At 36.4% G+C, this 18552-nt stretch overlaps 1 protein-coding gene across 8 annotated transcripts in view; it reads right to left on the reverse strand.

Moving 5' to 3' along the window:
• SREK1 (splicing regulatory glutamic acid and lysine rich protein 1) overlaps positions 1 to 18552 on the reverse strand; it is a 55840-nt gene that overhangs the window by 22169 nt on the left and 15119 nt on the right. For 5 of the 8 annotated variants that reach the window (XM_060009399.1, XM_060009398.1, XM_060009400.2 and 2 more), the window contains 6 exons: positions 9306 to 9470; positions 8983 to 9161; positions 7662 to 7792; positions 6672 to 6786; positions 1231 to 1350; positions 482 to 862 (listed from right to left, as the gene is read on the reverse strand). In XM_060009399.1, the coding sequence (XP_059865382.1) occupies positions 482 to 862; positions 1231 to 1350; positions 6672 to 6786; positions 7662 to 7792; positions 8983 to 9161; positions 9306 to 9470 (1091 nt within the window). Of the gene's footprint in view, positions 1 to 481; positions 863 to 1230; positions 1351 to 6671; positions 6787 to 7661; positions 7793 to 8982; positions 9162 to 9305; positions 9471 to 18552 lie in introns of those variants that run through there. The other 3 variants (XM_060009401.2, XM_069540612.1, XM_060009402.1) reach the window with 2 other exon arrangements.

The raw sequence follows: 18552 nt of genomic DNA on the forward strand, positions 1-18552 counted from the left end.
TTCAACAAAGTAGAGGAGTAAAAATGAACTTAGATGACGAAAAGGACTAATACTGTAACTTTAGAAATAATTTTATATATTAAAATTTACCACATCATTCCAAAGAAATATAGCCGCCTAAGAAGTCAATTTCTCTACATAAAAAAAACAAAAAACTTGCCCCTGCGATCCCACCCTCCAAGAAAATAATAAGCAGCAGCAACAGCAGCCACTGACACCACTGCCAGGTTAAAATAGTGGATTACAAAGGACAGTTAACTTTTCAAGTAATTCTGGCCAATATTCTCTCTTCCTCCTCATAGATTCAATACTGTAGCAATCCCTCTGCTAGAGAAATGTTTACTCTGCTATCAGAGGGAAATGTTCTGATACTATTGTACTGATTCCACTTGTGCACAATTATCTTTTCCCCCCAGTTAAAATTTATGTTTTCATTTGTCATCAGTAAGCCCTTTGGTAAAAACTTTAAGCATTATCAAACCTGCTGGAACTACGAGATCTTCTTGATGCATTGTAACTTCTGGGTGGTGTTCTGGACTTTTTATCCTTCTTTCTTTTCTCATCTATCTCTTTGGATCTGTCCTTTTCTCGTTCCTTTTCTTTGTCCTGTTCCTTCTCCTTCTCTTTGTCTCGTTCCTTTTCATGCTCTTTTTCCCGCTCTCTCTCTCTGTCCTTCTCCTTGTCTTTATCTCGGTCCTTTTCCCGGTCTTTATCCCGGTCTTTATCTTTGTTTTTACCCCGTTCCTTTTCTTTTTCACGTTCCTTTTCCCTGTCTCTCTCTTTTTCCCTTTCCTTTTCTCTATCTTTTTCTTTCACTCTTTCCTTTTCCTTGATTTTTTCTCGGTTGTCTTTTCTTTTGTCCCTTTAAAAACAAAAGTAAATAAATAAATTCACAACTAAAATAATTCTACTCCCCAACAAGGACCTCATTCTCTTTCCTCAACAATTATCAACACAAAACAATGTATAATAGCTGTGAGACATTACACATAAATTTCTAAATAATTTATGTGTACATGAAGCTGCTAAATGAAACAATTATCAGGCTGAATTTAGTCTGGAAATCACATGAGTCATACTAACCATCAGATTCAAATCAATGACAATCGATATTAACTCATTACTGAAACAATCAGAAAAAAGTTTAATTTCTTTCATTAAAAATTTAAACAACAGGTTTTTAACATATGAGGTCATGAGAAAACTACCCTTAATTTCCAAAAAACTCACCGTGAACGCGAACGACTCCTTGACTTCCGCCTCTCCCTTGATTTAGAGCGTTTTTTATGAGGGCTCTTAGATCTACGTCTATCTTTTTGTCTTGAACGTGATCTATTATGGGATCTGCTCCTAAAGAAAAACAAATTGTTAGAATATCAAAACTTATTCTTAGAATTTCAATTTATAAATATTTAAGATCTTTCACCTAAGAGAATTTTAAAACCAATCCTGACAGTATTTATCAATATTTTTAAATTCTCTATTACATAATGCTTCAAAATTAGATTATCTGACATAAATTTATTTATTGAAAACTTCACCAGACATTTCATTGTCCAGAACACAAAGACAGAAACAGAAAAAGAATTTAAGCTATTTCCTATGTCAGACTTAAGTTGACAGTTTCAGGTGTGGCTTTCTTTTGCTAAATACTGCATGGCTCAATTAGAACAGGCAACTTCTCCCATGGTCCAAATTTTCATACCAAAAATTGTCTTTAACTCTTGACTTGAATGTAATATTACTGCTTGTGGCTATAACTTATCTTTGACAGGGAGTAGTGGTTATATGGTTCAATGGTTTCTATAAATGACTGTGTGCTATTTGTCATAACACATACTAAGAAGAATGCATAGGGAAGCACAGTACTAATGATGGTGCTAGTGTGACAGGAAACCAGACATCTTACTCATGAGTTAAAGCTAAATATAATCAAATGTTGAATTTGCAAAGCCTTGATTTTATTACCTAAACAAAGCTGTTAAGAGAAACCTTTATTACTGGCATTCTTGGAGGAAAAATAACTGTTTTTCTAAATTCTGAAATTCTCTAGGCTCCTTTCCCAACTGAAATAATAGCTTATATAATGTGACATTTTTCATAATGAGGTATCCTAGGAACTATTTATTTAAATGTAACCAAATTGAAGGCATACAACTTAAACAACAAAGTGATGAGACTCACCGGCTTCACAGTTAAACAATCTGGCCCTGACACTCAGTTCTGCCACACAATAGCTGTGAGAACTCTGGCTAATCACTCAACCTCTCTGAGCCTGAGTTTCTTCATCTAAAAAGTGGAGTAAGAATCATACCTATACCTCCTAGAACTGTCATGAGAATTAAAACAGATGATATATGGAAAACTGCCTAACAGTTTTGAGTACAGAGTAAATGATTAAAAATCCTATCTCAGGGCTTCCCTGGTGGCACAGTGGTTGAGAGTCCGCCTGCCGATGCAGGGGACGCAGGTTCATGCCCCAGTCTGGGAGGATCCCACATGCCACGGAGCGGTTGGGCCCGTGAGCCATGGCCGCTGGGCCTGTGCGTCCAGAGCCTGTGCTCTGCGGTGGGAGAGTCCACAGCAGTGAGAGGCCCGCATACCGCAAAAAAAAAAAAAAAAAAATCCTATCTCAATATCTGCATCATCATCATTATTAACAATTAACATAAATGAAAACTTTAAATTATATCTCTATTTATTCCAAGGGGTCAAATGAACATCTACAAGTATGCCTTATATAATTAAGACTCATCTTGATAGTTATATCTTCATGAATTAAGTTAAAACAAATATCTATAAAAGAAATACATATAGTTAAATGCTTGTGCTATGCCGTGAAACCAGAAGTCTCCAGACAATCCTCAATTAAGTAATGCTCTTGTTCGTAAAACACATTTTTCAGTTAGTCAAAATTTGTTTTCCAACAGCTAATTTTCAACTGAACCACTCATCTATTATACACTTATCTTCATACCTCATTTTTAATATACGAAGATAATTCGTAGTTTGTTGAAACCTTTATCACTAATAACCTAAGAGACACAAGGGTCAAGTAGTAGCTAGCAGAGGAAAACTTAAAAACTTATAACATTTTTAGTCCATTTACAGACATCCACATGAGGGTAATAATGTTTTAAAGGGCCTTTGCTTCTATGTACTTAATAAGTCTTAAGATTTCTATTCTAGTTAACCTTGCTAAAAACAATAAATAATAATTTTGTTTGCTTCAAATAGCACTTTCCAATCTTAATTAAACAAACTCCTTTAAGAAAATTAACCATAGCCATAACGAATAAAAGTTAATAATAAAAAAGCACTGACCACTTGGATTCCCACCTTATCCTGTGGGTCCTCAGAGTTTGAAAGTCACTGCTCAAGAGTAATTATTGTATTTCAATTTTGACATTAAATATTTCATGTCTGTCTCACCCACTAGTTGCCTACAAGTTTTCTATTCGGAAAGCTAAAAGCTTCAAGTCAAGAGCAAATCTAATCCAACCAAAGATAAAGATTTGAGCTATCATTAGCAGCTGTCATTTTAACATGATGTACAAAATTGCATTTATAAGTTAAATTGTAAATAAAGAGCAACTTACCATTATGTTGCATCAAAGTTCATTTGTAAGTCAGTTGTTTCCCATTAAAATATTATAAAATGTCTTATAGTTCCTATGCTGGTCTGTAAAGGTTACTTAACTTTAAAATATAATAGAGTACTACTACCCACCTTTTCTAACACTGTCCCTATGAAAAAAACACATATAAAAATTTGGACAGAGTGGAAACACATCTTCCCAGTTCTAGCCAAGGTCATAGTAACAAATAACTATTTCCTCCCTCCTACAGAAAGAAGAAGGAACAGGGAAAGAGTCAGGGGAAAGTTCTAGAAGTATCAGAACACTAAGAAGGTGGGGCTTCAAGAACAAGGGCTCCTGCAACCCACACTCCTGCTAGGTCTAGTGGGTCAGAGCCAGAGCTGAGGGTATCCAATCCCACTAGAAGAGGGGAAACCGAGAAATGCTTGCCATCCCCTACCGGTGGAGAGGGGGAGGGAGTTCCATAAGTCAAATGTTTTTCGGTGAGGAATTTCTTTTCTTTTCAACAAAACTCATCCTCTTTTTTATTTCTTTATGACCTTAGTAAAGGCTTCTTGTGTTTATATACAACATGTATAAAAACAGTATATGCTGACAAAGACATACAGGCATACCTCAGAGTTATTGTGGGTTTGGTTCCAGACCACCGCAAAAAAGGGAGTATCGCGATAAAGCGAGTCAGGAATTTTTTGGCTTCCCAATGCATATACAATTTATATTTACTCTATACTCTAGTGTATTAAGTGTGCAACAGCATTATGTCTTAAAAAAAATGTACATACCTTAATTAAAAATACTTTATTGCTAAAAAATGCTAATTGTCATCTGACAATGCAGGGCTGCCACAAACTTTCAATTTGTTAAAAAACCACAGTATCTGTGAAGCACAATAAAGCAGAGTAAAATAAAACGAGGTGTGCCTGTGTGTATGGGCGTGTTTGGGTGTGCGCGCCAGCCAAGAACAATTAATTTCTAATGCTACATAATTAGACAGACCTCCATGAAATCACTTCCATGAATAAGAAATTAGTCAAATAAGAAATTCAAATAAGAAATTAACAAATTTCATTTTAGACAGAATAACCCTTCCTCCACTAACCCTTGGAAAGGGAAAATATCCCAATATACTGAAAATGATAAGAGTAAAAACCTTAGTTAAATTATTTGTCCCAACAGAGAAAGCGTCACAGAAATTATCAAGGAAAAAATGTTAATAATCAAATTTTGCTTTTTTTCTGCCTTAGAAAACCACTAAGGTATTAGATTTGGAGCATGGCTCTTATAACACAAAGTAAGATTTAAGTCATTGCTCTTTTTCTTCCTCAGAAAAGTTATTATTCTTCAGCTCAATTCTGTATTTTCTTGATCTCCTTTACCTTCACCACCCTGTTGACCTATAGAAATATCCATAATCTAGTACCACTGATTCTACACGACTTTCCTTCTCCAGTTCTGGCTTTGCTACACTGTCTTATTCCTTGTACATGAAACAACTTCCTTCTCTTGGACATGAATTTGCCTTACTGTAAGGCCTTGGATAGAGAGAGAGATTAAAACCATATTCCAAAAGGAATTCTGCAAGTAATAGTAGAGATGTATACACAAGTAGAGAGCTGAAGTATAGTTTGCTAGAGTCTAATTAAGAATATCTGCAACTAGGGATTATCATACTAAGTGAAGTCAGTCAGAAAGAGATGACGAATACCATATGATATCGCATGTGGAATCTAAAATATGATACAAATGAACCTATCTATGAAACAGAAACAAAATCAGGGACATAGAGAATAGACTGCTGGTTGCCAAGGGGGAGGGGGATGGGAGAGGGGAGACGTGAGAGTTTGGGATTAGCAGATGCAAACTGGTATGCATAGAATGGATAAACAACAAGGTCCTACTGTACAGCACAGGGAACTACATTCAGTATCCTGTGATAAACCATAATGGAAAAGAATATGAAAAAGAACATATATATATGTATAACTGAGTCACTCTGCTGTACAACATTGTAATTCAAGTATACTTCAATAAAAAATAAATTAAAAAAAAGAAGATCGTATTTTCCTATCTCATTACCTCAATCTCCTTGATTAGCACAGAAAATCAAGACAAAACTGAGCTTGCTAGTGAGGTTCAACATAGGGCATACTGGTTCCTTTTTTCCCTCCCCTCAAATCCTCCTCCTTCTCTAATACTCCCAACAAACATGCACATTCACACGCACACACACTTTTCTCTGCCTCTTCTCTTTAGAGAGTACGCATATGTATGCACATGTAACATGCAATTAGGATCCACTGCATACATGTTCACATTGCAGTAACAGCCACCTCCACATCTTAAAGAAGACAATAAAACTTATTTTAGACATGACTCTTAGGTTACTTCCAATCAAGATGGTGTTGCAAGTTTATATCTTGAGACCCCCTTTGCACCAAACACAAAAGATTTTAAAAGAACTTCAAAATGACAAAGCCACGCTCAAAAATAAGATAAACAAAACAGAAATAGAGCTTAAGCACAACAGTTGCAATTAAAGCTGCAAGTTACTCCTATGTTTCAGGTCCCAAAGTGGGTGGAAGAGGCTCTTATCACCAAGAGTACAAAGACTTAAAGTACCCCACTTGACGCACAGTATTGGAGAAGGGTAACTACTTGAAATCAAGATCTGGGGTGGTGCGCCCCAGACCTTGAGGAAAGTGGGGGAAGAAAAAAACAAAAAGCTGCAACAACTTCAGCAATATTTTCAGCATCAGATGTTCCCTTTATGAAGAATGAAAAATTTCTGCCAGTTCTGTATAGAGACTAGTTTACTCTTAGAAAAATCAGGAATAGAACATCTTAAGATAGAAAACCAACTTCTAAAACTAAAAATTAGCTGAAATTATATATTAATTACATAAAACTTCATTCTTTAGCATTACAATTAAAGCAATATCTAATGGTAACCATACTCCCTGGTGAACACCAGTGAAATTTCTACACTCTGATACTTGGACAAAAACTCAGAAAATCTTAACCACTGTAAATACAAAACAGAAAAAATTTAAATATGACAGTAGAAATTCTCACCTGTGTTTTGACTGTGATCTTTTCCTTCTAGAACGGGATTTTGAGCTAGACCTGGATTTTGAACGAGTGTGGGAACGAGATCGACCGCCTTTTCTTTCATTGTTCTTTCCAGACTCTGGGAGGAAAAAACCACTTTGCAGTGTAAGCTCAGAACAATTAAAGATCCCAGTTAATAATCAGGCACAAGTGGAATGTACCACATATAGTGCAAGGGGCCTACTCTCTGTACATCCTCCTCCTGTGCAATTATCCTTCAGAAACATCCAAGAAAGTCATTGCATAAACTCGTTGAGTGCAGCCACCCTGCAGCAGTACATATAAACCAGATGATTATAAACAGCTGTTCGTAGTATTTTGTTGCTGCCATAATGTACGATTATAACATGTCTGTAATTCCTATGACAGTGATTTTAAATCCTTTTTCCATTTATTTTCCTAGAATTGAAGCTTAAATTCTAATTTAGAAAATTTGCTCAAATGTAAAAAACCATCTAGACATTTTTAGGTTGGATTTCTAATTTTAGTTAGCAACACAAAAGTTTGAAAGGGTGTTCCTTTACCATGCTAAAACAGACTCTGTAGTTTTCCTAACTCATGGGCTCTCTTTTCTATTTTTAAAATTAAAACTTTGAAGGAAAAGTGAATCTGCTTAATCATAACATTTAAAATATATTTATTCTTGTCTTTAGCCTCACAATAATATTTACACTTTGCTTTAAGCAAATCAGTTCTGCGTACTGATTTTGCTATTAAAATATAAAGAAGTGATTAACTCAAGCTAATGTACCTCAATTCAGTATCATGGAAAAAGATATTTGTGCTAAATAGTTCTTCAACCTTTAACGCTAGTTAAGTCACTTACTCTTTCTTGAGTTTCAGTCTTCTTGTTTGTAAAATGAAGGGACTGAACAGATAATTTCTAAAATTCCTTCCAGTTCTAAGATTCTATGATCTTCAACTATGACCTATGTAACAACGCTATGGCCTTACCTGGTTCGATAGCTGCTGAGATAAAGGACTGAGCCTCTCGCACTCGCTTCATTACTTCTTCTAACTCCTTAGCTGCAGCCTGAGGTGTCATCTCAGGGGGTTTTACTATTGCATTGTTGGAGTGATTTATTCTAAATTAAAAATATTAGCATATCACAAATACACACCATATTTTACAAAACATGAAACAACTAATTGTTTATATGATACAGATATTTACAAATCTGAGGACATCTCAAAAGCACATTTAGAATAATACAGCTAAATACAGAATAACCAAAACCAACCTCAAAACCATGATTTATCTCATTCCCATCTGCCATCATCTCTTGCTAACAAAGGCAAAAAGCAAGGGAAAAAAAGAAAAACTGAACCCTAGCTAACTTCTTTAACAACCTAAATAGGCCAGGACAACCGCTTCTCCTCACAGCTTAGAGTTATAATAAATTAAAATGGTGACACCAATATTAAAATGAATCACTTCTAAGATTATAAAATTTTGTTGATAACCTCTGCACCCTGGGAGGATGAAAGGGAACCTATATATCATGTGCACCATTTTAATCCACCCTGGACCATGGCCTCGTCATACAGTTTCAAATATGGGAGGAATCTGATAAAACTCTTCCTTTATGGGTAACAGTGGTTTCTCTGATGCACATAAATGAATTTGGTGTGTCTCCCTTTACCATGGTGAAAACACAGCATTCACTAAGAACAGTTTCTTATCCCTTAATAGCAGACTCCTGATCAAACTATATAATTAAGGCAATTATCTACAGAATTCAGATAAAATTGGTGCCTCGATAATGTGCATGAAATAGAATTTCTGGTCTTGAGTACCTGAAAGGCTACATCAACTTTTCATTTTGCAAACAAGGACGTGAGCAAACCTTAAAATGTATAATTTAAAACATTTCTGGGTACATTCTTCCTGAAATTTTGGATTTACCAAAATTCTTATTACTATATTACTGTAAGTTCTACCCATATGTTAAACTGCCCATTAGTCTAGTGTAATAATGCAAAACCAACCTAACTTGTTAAAGCTTATGGAAAAAGACCTACAATCAATATGTACGGTATAAAAATGTTAACTTTAAATTAGACCTTATGAAATAGAAAATAAGATGTCTTCAAATGTAACTTTAATTTAAAGGCTAAAATGGTAAATATCTCATGTGTTTCATTTATACTTAACACAAAGTCTTCCTTTCCACAAATTGCCAATTACTATTAAAAAGAAAAAAAAAACTGCATTACATCAAAACCACAAAATTTTTTCAAAATCATTAAAATTTCTTTGTTTAGTGTTTCTTACTTCAGTGGCCTGTCTCCAAACATAACTCCATTAAAAGCAAGGGCCCTTGGTACAGAATTTTGGTCTGCAAATTCCACAAAAGCAAACCGAGTTGGCTGAGTCTCATCACCTGCCATCCGCACAAACTTCACTTCTCCAACTTGTTTAAAAAATTCAAGTAGCTGATCAGCTGTTGTTGTCTGAAGAAACAAAGTAACACTTTAATAAAGTATATTCTTCTTTAAAAAAATTCAGGTAAATACTACTTTATCAATTGATACGATTTTTAATAAAGGGAAAGGAATAAGAGGTCCCACCACTCAATTTCTTCTTATATTAGTTACCTGGGAATTCAAATTGCCAACATAGACTGTTCTCCTAATTTCATCAATTTTGGAAGGATCCACATTTCCCATAAGTGGTGGCTGTGGTATCTCTCCAAGTGTTGCAATATTGGGGTCTAGTGCTGCTGCTGGTATAGCTCCCAAACTGCTAAGGGAAACACCCAGCTATAAAAAAATTAAAAAAAAAACAGAGCAGATATTTTCTATTAGTGTCAAAAATTACCATTCTCTAATCTTGAAGAATATTGATCAACTCAGTAAGAATGGGAAGAGACTAGGGACTCCTAATTTAAGCCAGGTATATATCTGAATTATTCAGAGTAAGGTCACAGTAGTTTTCAATGTAATTAGAAATACAACATATTTCTTAACTATCTGGGTATTTTAATTACTTCTAAACTTGACACTAAAAACAAACAGTCCATTCTCATTATCTGTAGTACTTATGTCCAATAAAGTTTGCCATGAAGACTGAATTATTAAATACTGAAATCGCTGCTCCTAGGGAAAAAAACACAGGGCTAGGTTCCTATGAGCCTCTGGTCATAACACTTTCATCAAGTGATAAATATATGACCTTGTTTTATGTGTGCTTCTGTTTAAAAATACCTTAGTTAGTATATATTATTGATTCATTAACATTAAACTCATGACCAGCAGCATGATCAACTCATGCCTGAATGAACCTTATCTTACATAAGAATTTTCTCTGTAAGGTACATCACAGGCTTCCAACACTTAGGAACACTAGACAAAACTTTAGCACTATGCTGGGGGCCAATTTAAAGAGCAAAATGACCAACATAAAGCACAAAAATGCAAAAAACATGACACTCGACACACCACACACAAAAAAGTTATTTACACCATTAGAGCTGAAATAAGAAGGCAGAGCGTTGCTCTGTTTGAACTCATCTGGGAATGAACGTATCAAGCAACTCAACTTTCTCCTCATTCTATTTGTGTTGATGAATAACCACAAAAGCACCACAAGTACCGATTTTGAGATTTCAAATAAATTTTAGCTAGTATGTGAATTCACAAATACAGAATTCACAAATAATGAGAATCAACTGTACCTCGGGCATTCAACAACACTGTGAATTCCTAATACTTAACAATAATCAAAGCACCTAATTTTTGCTAGGTTATTAACTCAATTCTCAGAACAGCCCTAAGAGATAGATATTACTATTACACCAATTTCACAGATAAAGGCAGAGTCTTACAGAAAATAATTTTCCCAAAGATACTCAGCTAACACGTGGTAAAACCAGGGTACCACCATGCACAGACTAAAATTAAAGCAGGGACAAAGTTTACCTAAGAAAAGAAACTTAAAATATTAAACCCTTACTTATACTACAGTAGGAAAAAGATAAAAACCTTTGAATGATCTTTCATAACATTACTAAAATCAGTTTTTAGTTCAAGCATTAAGAAACACATTTTTAATGTGAATTTAAACTGAAAAGATAGATCTCAGAATTTGAAAATGAAAAATTTTGCAGAATTCACAAGACTTTTCAAGGAAAAAAAAAACTGCAACTTTCATTTCCACTTTTGCAATTTAAGTCAAATAAGTTAACTGACTATATACTGTTATATTGTTGCAAAGCTACTAAAATTTAACAAATGTTAAGTAATAACACTTCCTAAAGGTGAAAATACTAGTTTATGAAATAAGTATCACTTATGCTTACCATAGCAACCCATGTGTGATGGTTTCAAAACATGTCAAATCAAGTTTTACCCCCGCTTAAAACCCTTCAGAATAAAATTCAAACTTCCTTCTGTGGCCTAAATAGCCCTACATCATCAGTGCCCTATCTATCCCTCCAATCTCAAAACACCTACTACCCTGCTGCCCCCCGACCCCGCCACCCTGCCTTCACAACCATTCTGCACCTGGAACACACAAGTTTTTCTCACTTTAGGGTTTCTCACTTGGCATTCTTTCGGCCCTAGAAAGCTCTTCCCCTAGCTTCTGCTGGCTGAATCCTTCAACCGCCAGGTCAATCACCCTCTCCAGGAGGCTTTCCCTCACCTTACGTAGAGCCTCATTTACTCTCTACTACACCACTCTGGTTTTTTTCCTTCATAGTATTTATTACAATCTGTGGTATCTTGCTACTAACAGATCTTATATTTTTTGCTGTCACCATTTCAAGTTACCATAATGTTATAGAAAATACCTTAGTTCAAAACAGGTGAATGGCCTAGCCTCCCTCCACATGTTGCGTCTAATCACACTCCTTTTTCCCCTCCCATGTCTTTGATAGTCTAACATTCACAGATGATTGAGGGTCATACCTTAAATTTTTTTCTACTGTGCAAGAGAATTATTATATACAATTAAGCTAAATCACAAATATGAGTCTTATTATTTGTCGGTTTTGCATGGATTTAAAACAGGCCTTTCCTAGTATTCCCAGCTGTCAATCCCTTTGACCTACACATTTCTTCACTGGGACATACAATTATAGATCTCTAATGGGCCTTTCCAAATCATCTAATCCAACTCCTTTGTTTCTCAAATTTAAAGATCATTCAGTCCTGTTTTTAGAAACTTTTCCTGTCTCTCTCTCTCTCTTCTTTGCACTGTACCATTCTTCGACACTTGTGTCATTTAACATGGTAATCACCAATCACATATGGCTATTTGAATTTTAATTAAAATTCAGTGCCTCAGTCACACTAGCCACATTCCAAGTGCTCAAGAGCCACATGTTGCTAGTGGCTTCTACACTAGATAGCAGAGATACAGACATCTCCATCATAGCACAAAGTTCTACTGGATGTGGCTGCACTATAACAATACAACTACCCTTCTTTAGATTAGCCTATTTTCTAGCCCTGGTCTAAAGCACCTAAATACTTAAGTTGCCCTTTCAGTGTTTGAGGGGGTAAAGATGACCTGACTCCCGATATAAAACTTTTGCCTTCTGACATAGAAACCTTGGCCTCCCTGGAGATGTGATTTTTAAATAGAAAGAAACCTCATGAAAGGTTTCACTCTTATGAAAGAGTAAAACTTTTCAATGTCTGGAAAACAAATGTTCTAGGCAGAGGATAAATAAGTACAACAGCCCTGAGACAGAAATATGTTTGGCATATCCAAAAATCAACAAAGCCAATAAGACTGAAATAGAGGGGAGCCAGGAAAACCAGTAGGAAAAAAAAGGTCAGAGAGGTAGCTAGGAGCCAAATCACGGGCCACCTTTCCCCTGTTTTCTACCTAAAATTATTTTTCATGAAATAAGCTTTCTAAAAATACATATCTTGGTCTTCCCTGGTGGTGCAGTGGTTGAGAGTCCGCCTGCCGATGCAGGGGACGCGGGTTCGTGCCCCAGTCCGGGAGGATCCCACGTGCCGCGGAGCGGCTAGGCCCGTGAACCATGGCCGCTGAGCCTGCGCGTCCGGAGTCTGTGCTCCGCAACGGGAGAGGCCACAACAGTGAGAGGCCCGCGTACCGCAAAAACAAAAAACAAAAAAACCATATCTACAGCTGAATTGAAAGGAATCATTTCCCCTCACAGCAACAAATTAAATAATAAAAACTTTCTCTTCTTGATAAATAAAACCTAAAAAGTTTCAAGATAGCAAGACAATACTTTCTGAGGAGGGGGGAAAAGAGATGATGATCCAGGAATTAATCTTAAAATATACCAAAACATACCCAAAATAAAATTTTTAGAAAGCCCAATTCAAATGATTAGATGTTAAATTAAAAACCATTTACAGATCAGGACCTTCCAGATGGTGGAGGAATAAACCCTGGAGATCACCTTCCTACCCACAAATACATAAAAAATAAATTTACATGTGGAACAACTCCTACAGAACACCTACCAAACGCTGGCAGAACACCTCACACTTCCCAAAAGACAAGAGACTCCGCACATACCAGGCCATGTGGCTGACAGGGTGCTCTGACCAGGTATCAGGCCTGAGCCTCTGAGATGGGAGCGCCGTGCTCAGGACACTGGACCACTTTCACCTCCCAGCCCTATGCACCATCAATCGGTGAGAGCTCTCCCAGAGATCTCTGTCTCAACGCTAAGACCCAGCTCCACTTAACTACAAGCAAACTCCAGTTCTGGACATCCTATGCAAAACAACTAGCAAGACAGGAACACAACCCCACTCATTAGCAGAGAGGCTGCCTAAAATCAGAAGTTCACAGACACCCCAAAACACACCACCGGATACAGTCCTGCCCACCAGAAAGAAAAGATCCAGCCTCATCCTCCAGAACACAGGCACCACTCCCCTCCACCAGTAAGCCTACACAACCCACTGAACCAACCTTACCCACTGGGGGCAGACACCAAAAACAACAGGAACTACAAACCTGCAGCCTGCAAAAAGGAGACCCAAACACAGTAAGTTAAACAAAATGAGAAGACAGAGAAATACACAGCAGATGAAGGAGCAAGGTAAAAACCCACCAGACCTAACAAATGAAGAGGAAACAGGCAGTCTATCTGAAAAAGAATTCAGAATAATGATAGTAAAGATGATCCAAAATCTTGGAAACAGAATGGAGAAAATACAAGAAACATTTAAAAAGAACCTAGAACAAACAAACAAACAATGATGAACAACACAATAAGTGAAATTAAAAATTCTCTAGAAGGAATCAACAGCAGAGTAATTGAGGCAGAAGAACAGATAAGTGGCCTGGAGGATAAATTAGTGGAAATAACTACCGCACAGCAGAATAAAGATAAAAGAATGAAAAGAATTGAGGACAATCTCAGAGACCTCTGGGACAACATTAAACACACCAACATTCGAATTATAGGGGCCCCAGAAGAAGAAGAGAAAAAGAAAGGGACTGAGAAAATATTTGAAGAGATAATAGTCAAAAACTTCCCTAATATGGGAAAGGAAAGAGTCAATCAAGTCCAGGAAGCACAGAGTCCCATACAGGAAAACCCAAGGAGAAACACGTCAAGACACATATTAATCAAACTATCAAAAATTAAAAACAAGGAAAAAATATTAAAAGTAGCAAGGGAAAATCAACAATTTACAAACAAAGGAATCCCCATAAGGTTAACAGCTGATCTTTTGGCAAAACTCTGGTAGCCAGAAGGGAGTGGCAGGACATATTTAAAGTGATGAAAGGGAAAAACCTACAACCAAGATTACTCTACCAAGCAAGGATCTCATTCAGATTCAACAGAGAAATTAAAAACCTTACAGTCAAGCAAAAGCTAAGAGAATTCAGCACCACCAAACCAGCTTTACAACAAATGCTAAAGGAACTTCTCTAGGCAGGAAACACAAGAGAAGGAAAAGCTCTAAAATAAAAAACCCAAAACAATTAAGAGAATGGTAACAGGAACATACATATTGATAATTACCTTGAATGTAAAATGGCTTAAATACTACAACCAAAAGACACAGACTGGCTGAATGGGTACAAAAACAAGACCCATATATATGCTGTCTACAAGAGACCCACTTCAGACCTAGGGACACATACAGACTGAAAGTGAGGGGATAGAAAAACATATTCCATGCAAATGGAAATCAAAAGAAAGCTGGAGTAGCAATTCTCATATCAGACAAAATAGACTTTAAAATAAAGACTATTAGAAGAGACAAAGAAGGACACTACATAATGATCAAGGGATCAATCCAAAATGATGATATAACTATTGTAAATATTTATGCACCCAACATAGGAGCACCTCAAAACATAAGGCAAATGCTAACAGCCATAAAAGGGGAAATCGACAGTAACACAATCATAGTAGGGGACTTCAACACCCCACTTTCACCAATAGACAGATCATCTAAAATGAAAATAAATAAGGAAACACAAGCTTTAAACGACACATTAAACAAGATGGACTTAATTGATATTTATAGGACATTCCATCCAAAAATAACAGAATACACATTCTTCTCAAGTGCTCATGGAACATTCTCCAGGATAGACCATATCTTGGGTCACAAATCAAGCCTTGGTAAATTTAAGGAAACTGAAATCGTATCAAGCATCTTTTCCGACCACAACGCTATGAGACTAGATATCAATTACAGGAAAAATAAACTGTAAAAACTGCAAACACATGGAGCCTAAACAATACACTACTAAATAACCAAGAGATCACTGAAGAAATTGAAGAGGAAATTTTTAAAAACCTAGAAACAAATGACAATGAAAACACGACAGCCCAAAACCTATGGGATGTAGCAAAAGCAGTTCTAAGAGGGAAGTTTATAGCAATACAAGCCTACCTCAAGAAACAAGAAAAATCTCAAATAAACAACGTAACCTTACACCTAAGCAATTAGAGAAAGAAGAACAGAAAAAACCCCAAAGTTAGCAGAAGAAAAGAAAGCATAAAGATCAGATCAGAAATAAATGAAAAAGAAATGAAGGAAACAATAGCAAATATCAATAAAACTAAAAGCTGTTTCTTTGAGAAGATAAACAAAATTGATAAACCATTAGCAAGACTCATCAAGAAAAAAAGGGAGAAGACTCAAATCAACAGAATTAGAAATGAAAAAGGAGAAATAACAACTGACACTGCAGAAATACAAAGGATCATGAGAGATTACTACAAGCAGCTATATGCTAATAAAATGGACAACCTGGAATAAATGGACATATTCTTAGAAAAACACAACCTTCCGAGACTGAACCAGGAAAAAATAGAAAATATGAACAGACCAATCACAAGCACTGAAATTGAAACTGTGATTAAAAATCTTCCAACAAACAAAAGCCAAGGACCAGATGGCTTCACAGGTGAATTCTATCAAATATTTAGAGACACGCCAACACCTATCCTTCTCAAACTCTTCCAAAAATAGGAGAGGGAAGAACACTCCCAAACTCATTCTATGAGGCCACCACGACCCTGATACCAAAACCAGACTAAAATGTCACAAAAAAAGAGAAATACAGGCCAATATCACTGATGAACATAGTTGAAAAAATCCTCAACAACATACTAGCAAACAGAATCCAACAGCACATTAAAAGGATCATACACCACGATCAAGTGGTGTTTATCCGAGGAATGCAAGGATTCTTCAATATATGCAAATCAATCAATGTGATAAACCATATAAACAAATTGAAGGATAAAAACCATATGATCATCTCAACAGGTGCAGAAAAAGCTTTCAACATAATTCAACACCCATTTAGGATAAAAACCCTCCAGAAAGTAGGCATAGAGGGAACTTACCTCAATATAATAAAGGCCATATATAACAAACCCACAGCCAACATCACTCTCAATGGTGAAAAACTGAAACCATTTCCACTAAGATCAGGAACAAGACACGGCTGCCCACTCTAACCACTATTATTCAACATAATTTTGGAAGTTATAGCCATGGCAATCAGAGAACAAAACGAAAGAAAAGGAATCTAAATTGGAAAAGAAGTAAAACTGTCACTGTTTGCAGATGACATGATACTATATAGAGAATCCTAAAGATGCTACCAGAAAACTACTAGAGCTAATCAATGAATTTGGTAAAGTAGCAGGGTACAAAATTAATGCACAGAAATCTCTTGCATTTCTATACACTAATGATGAAAAATCTGAAAGTGAAATTAAGGAATCACTCCCATTTACCACTGCAACAAAAAGAATAAAATACCTAGGAATAAACCTACCTAAGGAGACAAAATACCTGTATGCAGAAAACTATAAGACACTGATGAAAGAAATTAAAGATGATACAAACAGATGGAGAGATATACCATGTTCTTGGATTGGAAGAATCAACATTGTGAAAATGACTCTACTACCCAAAGCAATCTATAGATTCAATGCAATCCCTATCAAACTACCAATGGCATTTTTCACAGAACTAGAACAAAAAATTTCACAATTTGTATGGAAACACAAAAGACCCCGAAAAGCCAAAGCAATCTTGAGAAAGAAAAACAGAGCTGGAGGAATCAAGCTCCCTGACTTCAGGCTATACTACAAAGCTACAGTAATCAAGATAGTATACTACTGGCACAAAAACAGAAATATAGATCAACGGAACAGGACAGAAAGCGCAGCGCTAAACCCACACACATATGGTCACCTTATCTTTCACTGGACAGCTACATGTAAAAGTATGAAATTAGAACACTCCCTAACACCATACACAAAAATAAACTCAAAATGGATTAAACACCTAAATGTAAGGCCAGTCACTATAAAACTCTTAGAGGAAAACATAGGCAGAACATTCTATGACATAAATCACAGCAAGATCACTTTTGACCCACCTCCTAGAGAAATGGAAATAAAAACAAAAATAAACAAACGGGACCTAATGAAAGTTAAAAAGTTTTTGCACAGCAAAGGAAACCAAAACAAGACAACAAGACAACCCTCAAAATGGGAGAAAATATTTGCAAACGAAGCCACTGACAAAGGATTAATCTCCAAAATATACAAGCAGCTCATGCAGCTCAATATCAAAAAAACAAACAACCCAATCCAAAAATGGGCAGAAGACCTAAATAGACATTTCTCCAAAGAAGATATACAGATTGCCAACAAACACATGAAAGGATGCTCTACACCACTAATCATTAGAGAAATGCAAATCGAAACTACAATGAGGTATCACCCCACACCAGTTAGAATGGCCATCGTCAAAAAATCTACAAACAATAAATGCTGGAGAGGGTGTGGAGAAAAGGGAACCCTTTTGCACTGTTGGTGGGAATGTAAACTGATACAGCCACTATGGAGAACAGTATGGAGGTTCCTTAAAAAACTAAAAATAGAACTACCATACGACACAGCAATCCTACTACTGGGCATATATCCTGACAAAACCATAATTCAAAAAGAGTCATGTACCACAATGTTCACTGCAGCACTATTTACAATAGCCAGGACATGGAAGCAACCTAAGTGTCCATCAACAGATGAATGGATAAAGAAGATGCAGCACATATATACAATGGAATATTACTCAGCCATAAAAAGAAACAAAATAGAGGGCTTCCCTGGTGGCGCAGTGGTTGAGAGTCCACCTGCCAATGCAGGGGACACGGGTTCGGGCCCCGGTCTGGGAAGATCCCACATGCCGCGGAGCGGCTAGGCCCGTGAGCCATGGCCGCTGAGCCTGCATGTCCGGAGCCTGTGCTCCGCAATGGGAGAGGCCTCAACAGTGAGAGGCCCGTACCGCAAAAAAAAAAAAAAAAAGCAACAAAATTGAGTTATTTGTAGTGAGGTGGATGGACCTAGAGTCTGTCATA

This window comes from Delphinus delphis, chromosome 3, assembly GCF_949987515.2.
Source record: "Delphinus delphis chromosome 3, mDelDel1.2, whole genome shotgun sequence".
Lineage (NCBI taxonomy): Eukaryota > Metazoa > Chordata > Mammalia > Artiodactyla > Delphinidae > Delphinus > Delphinus delphis.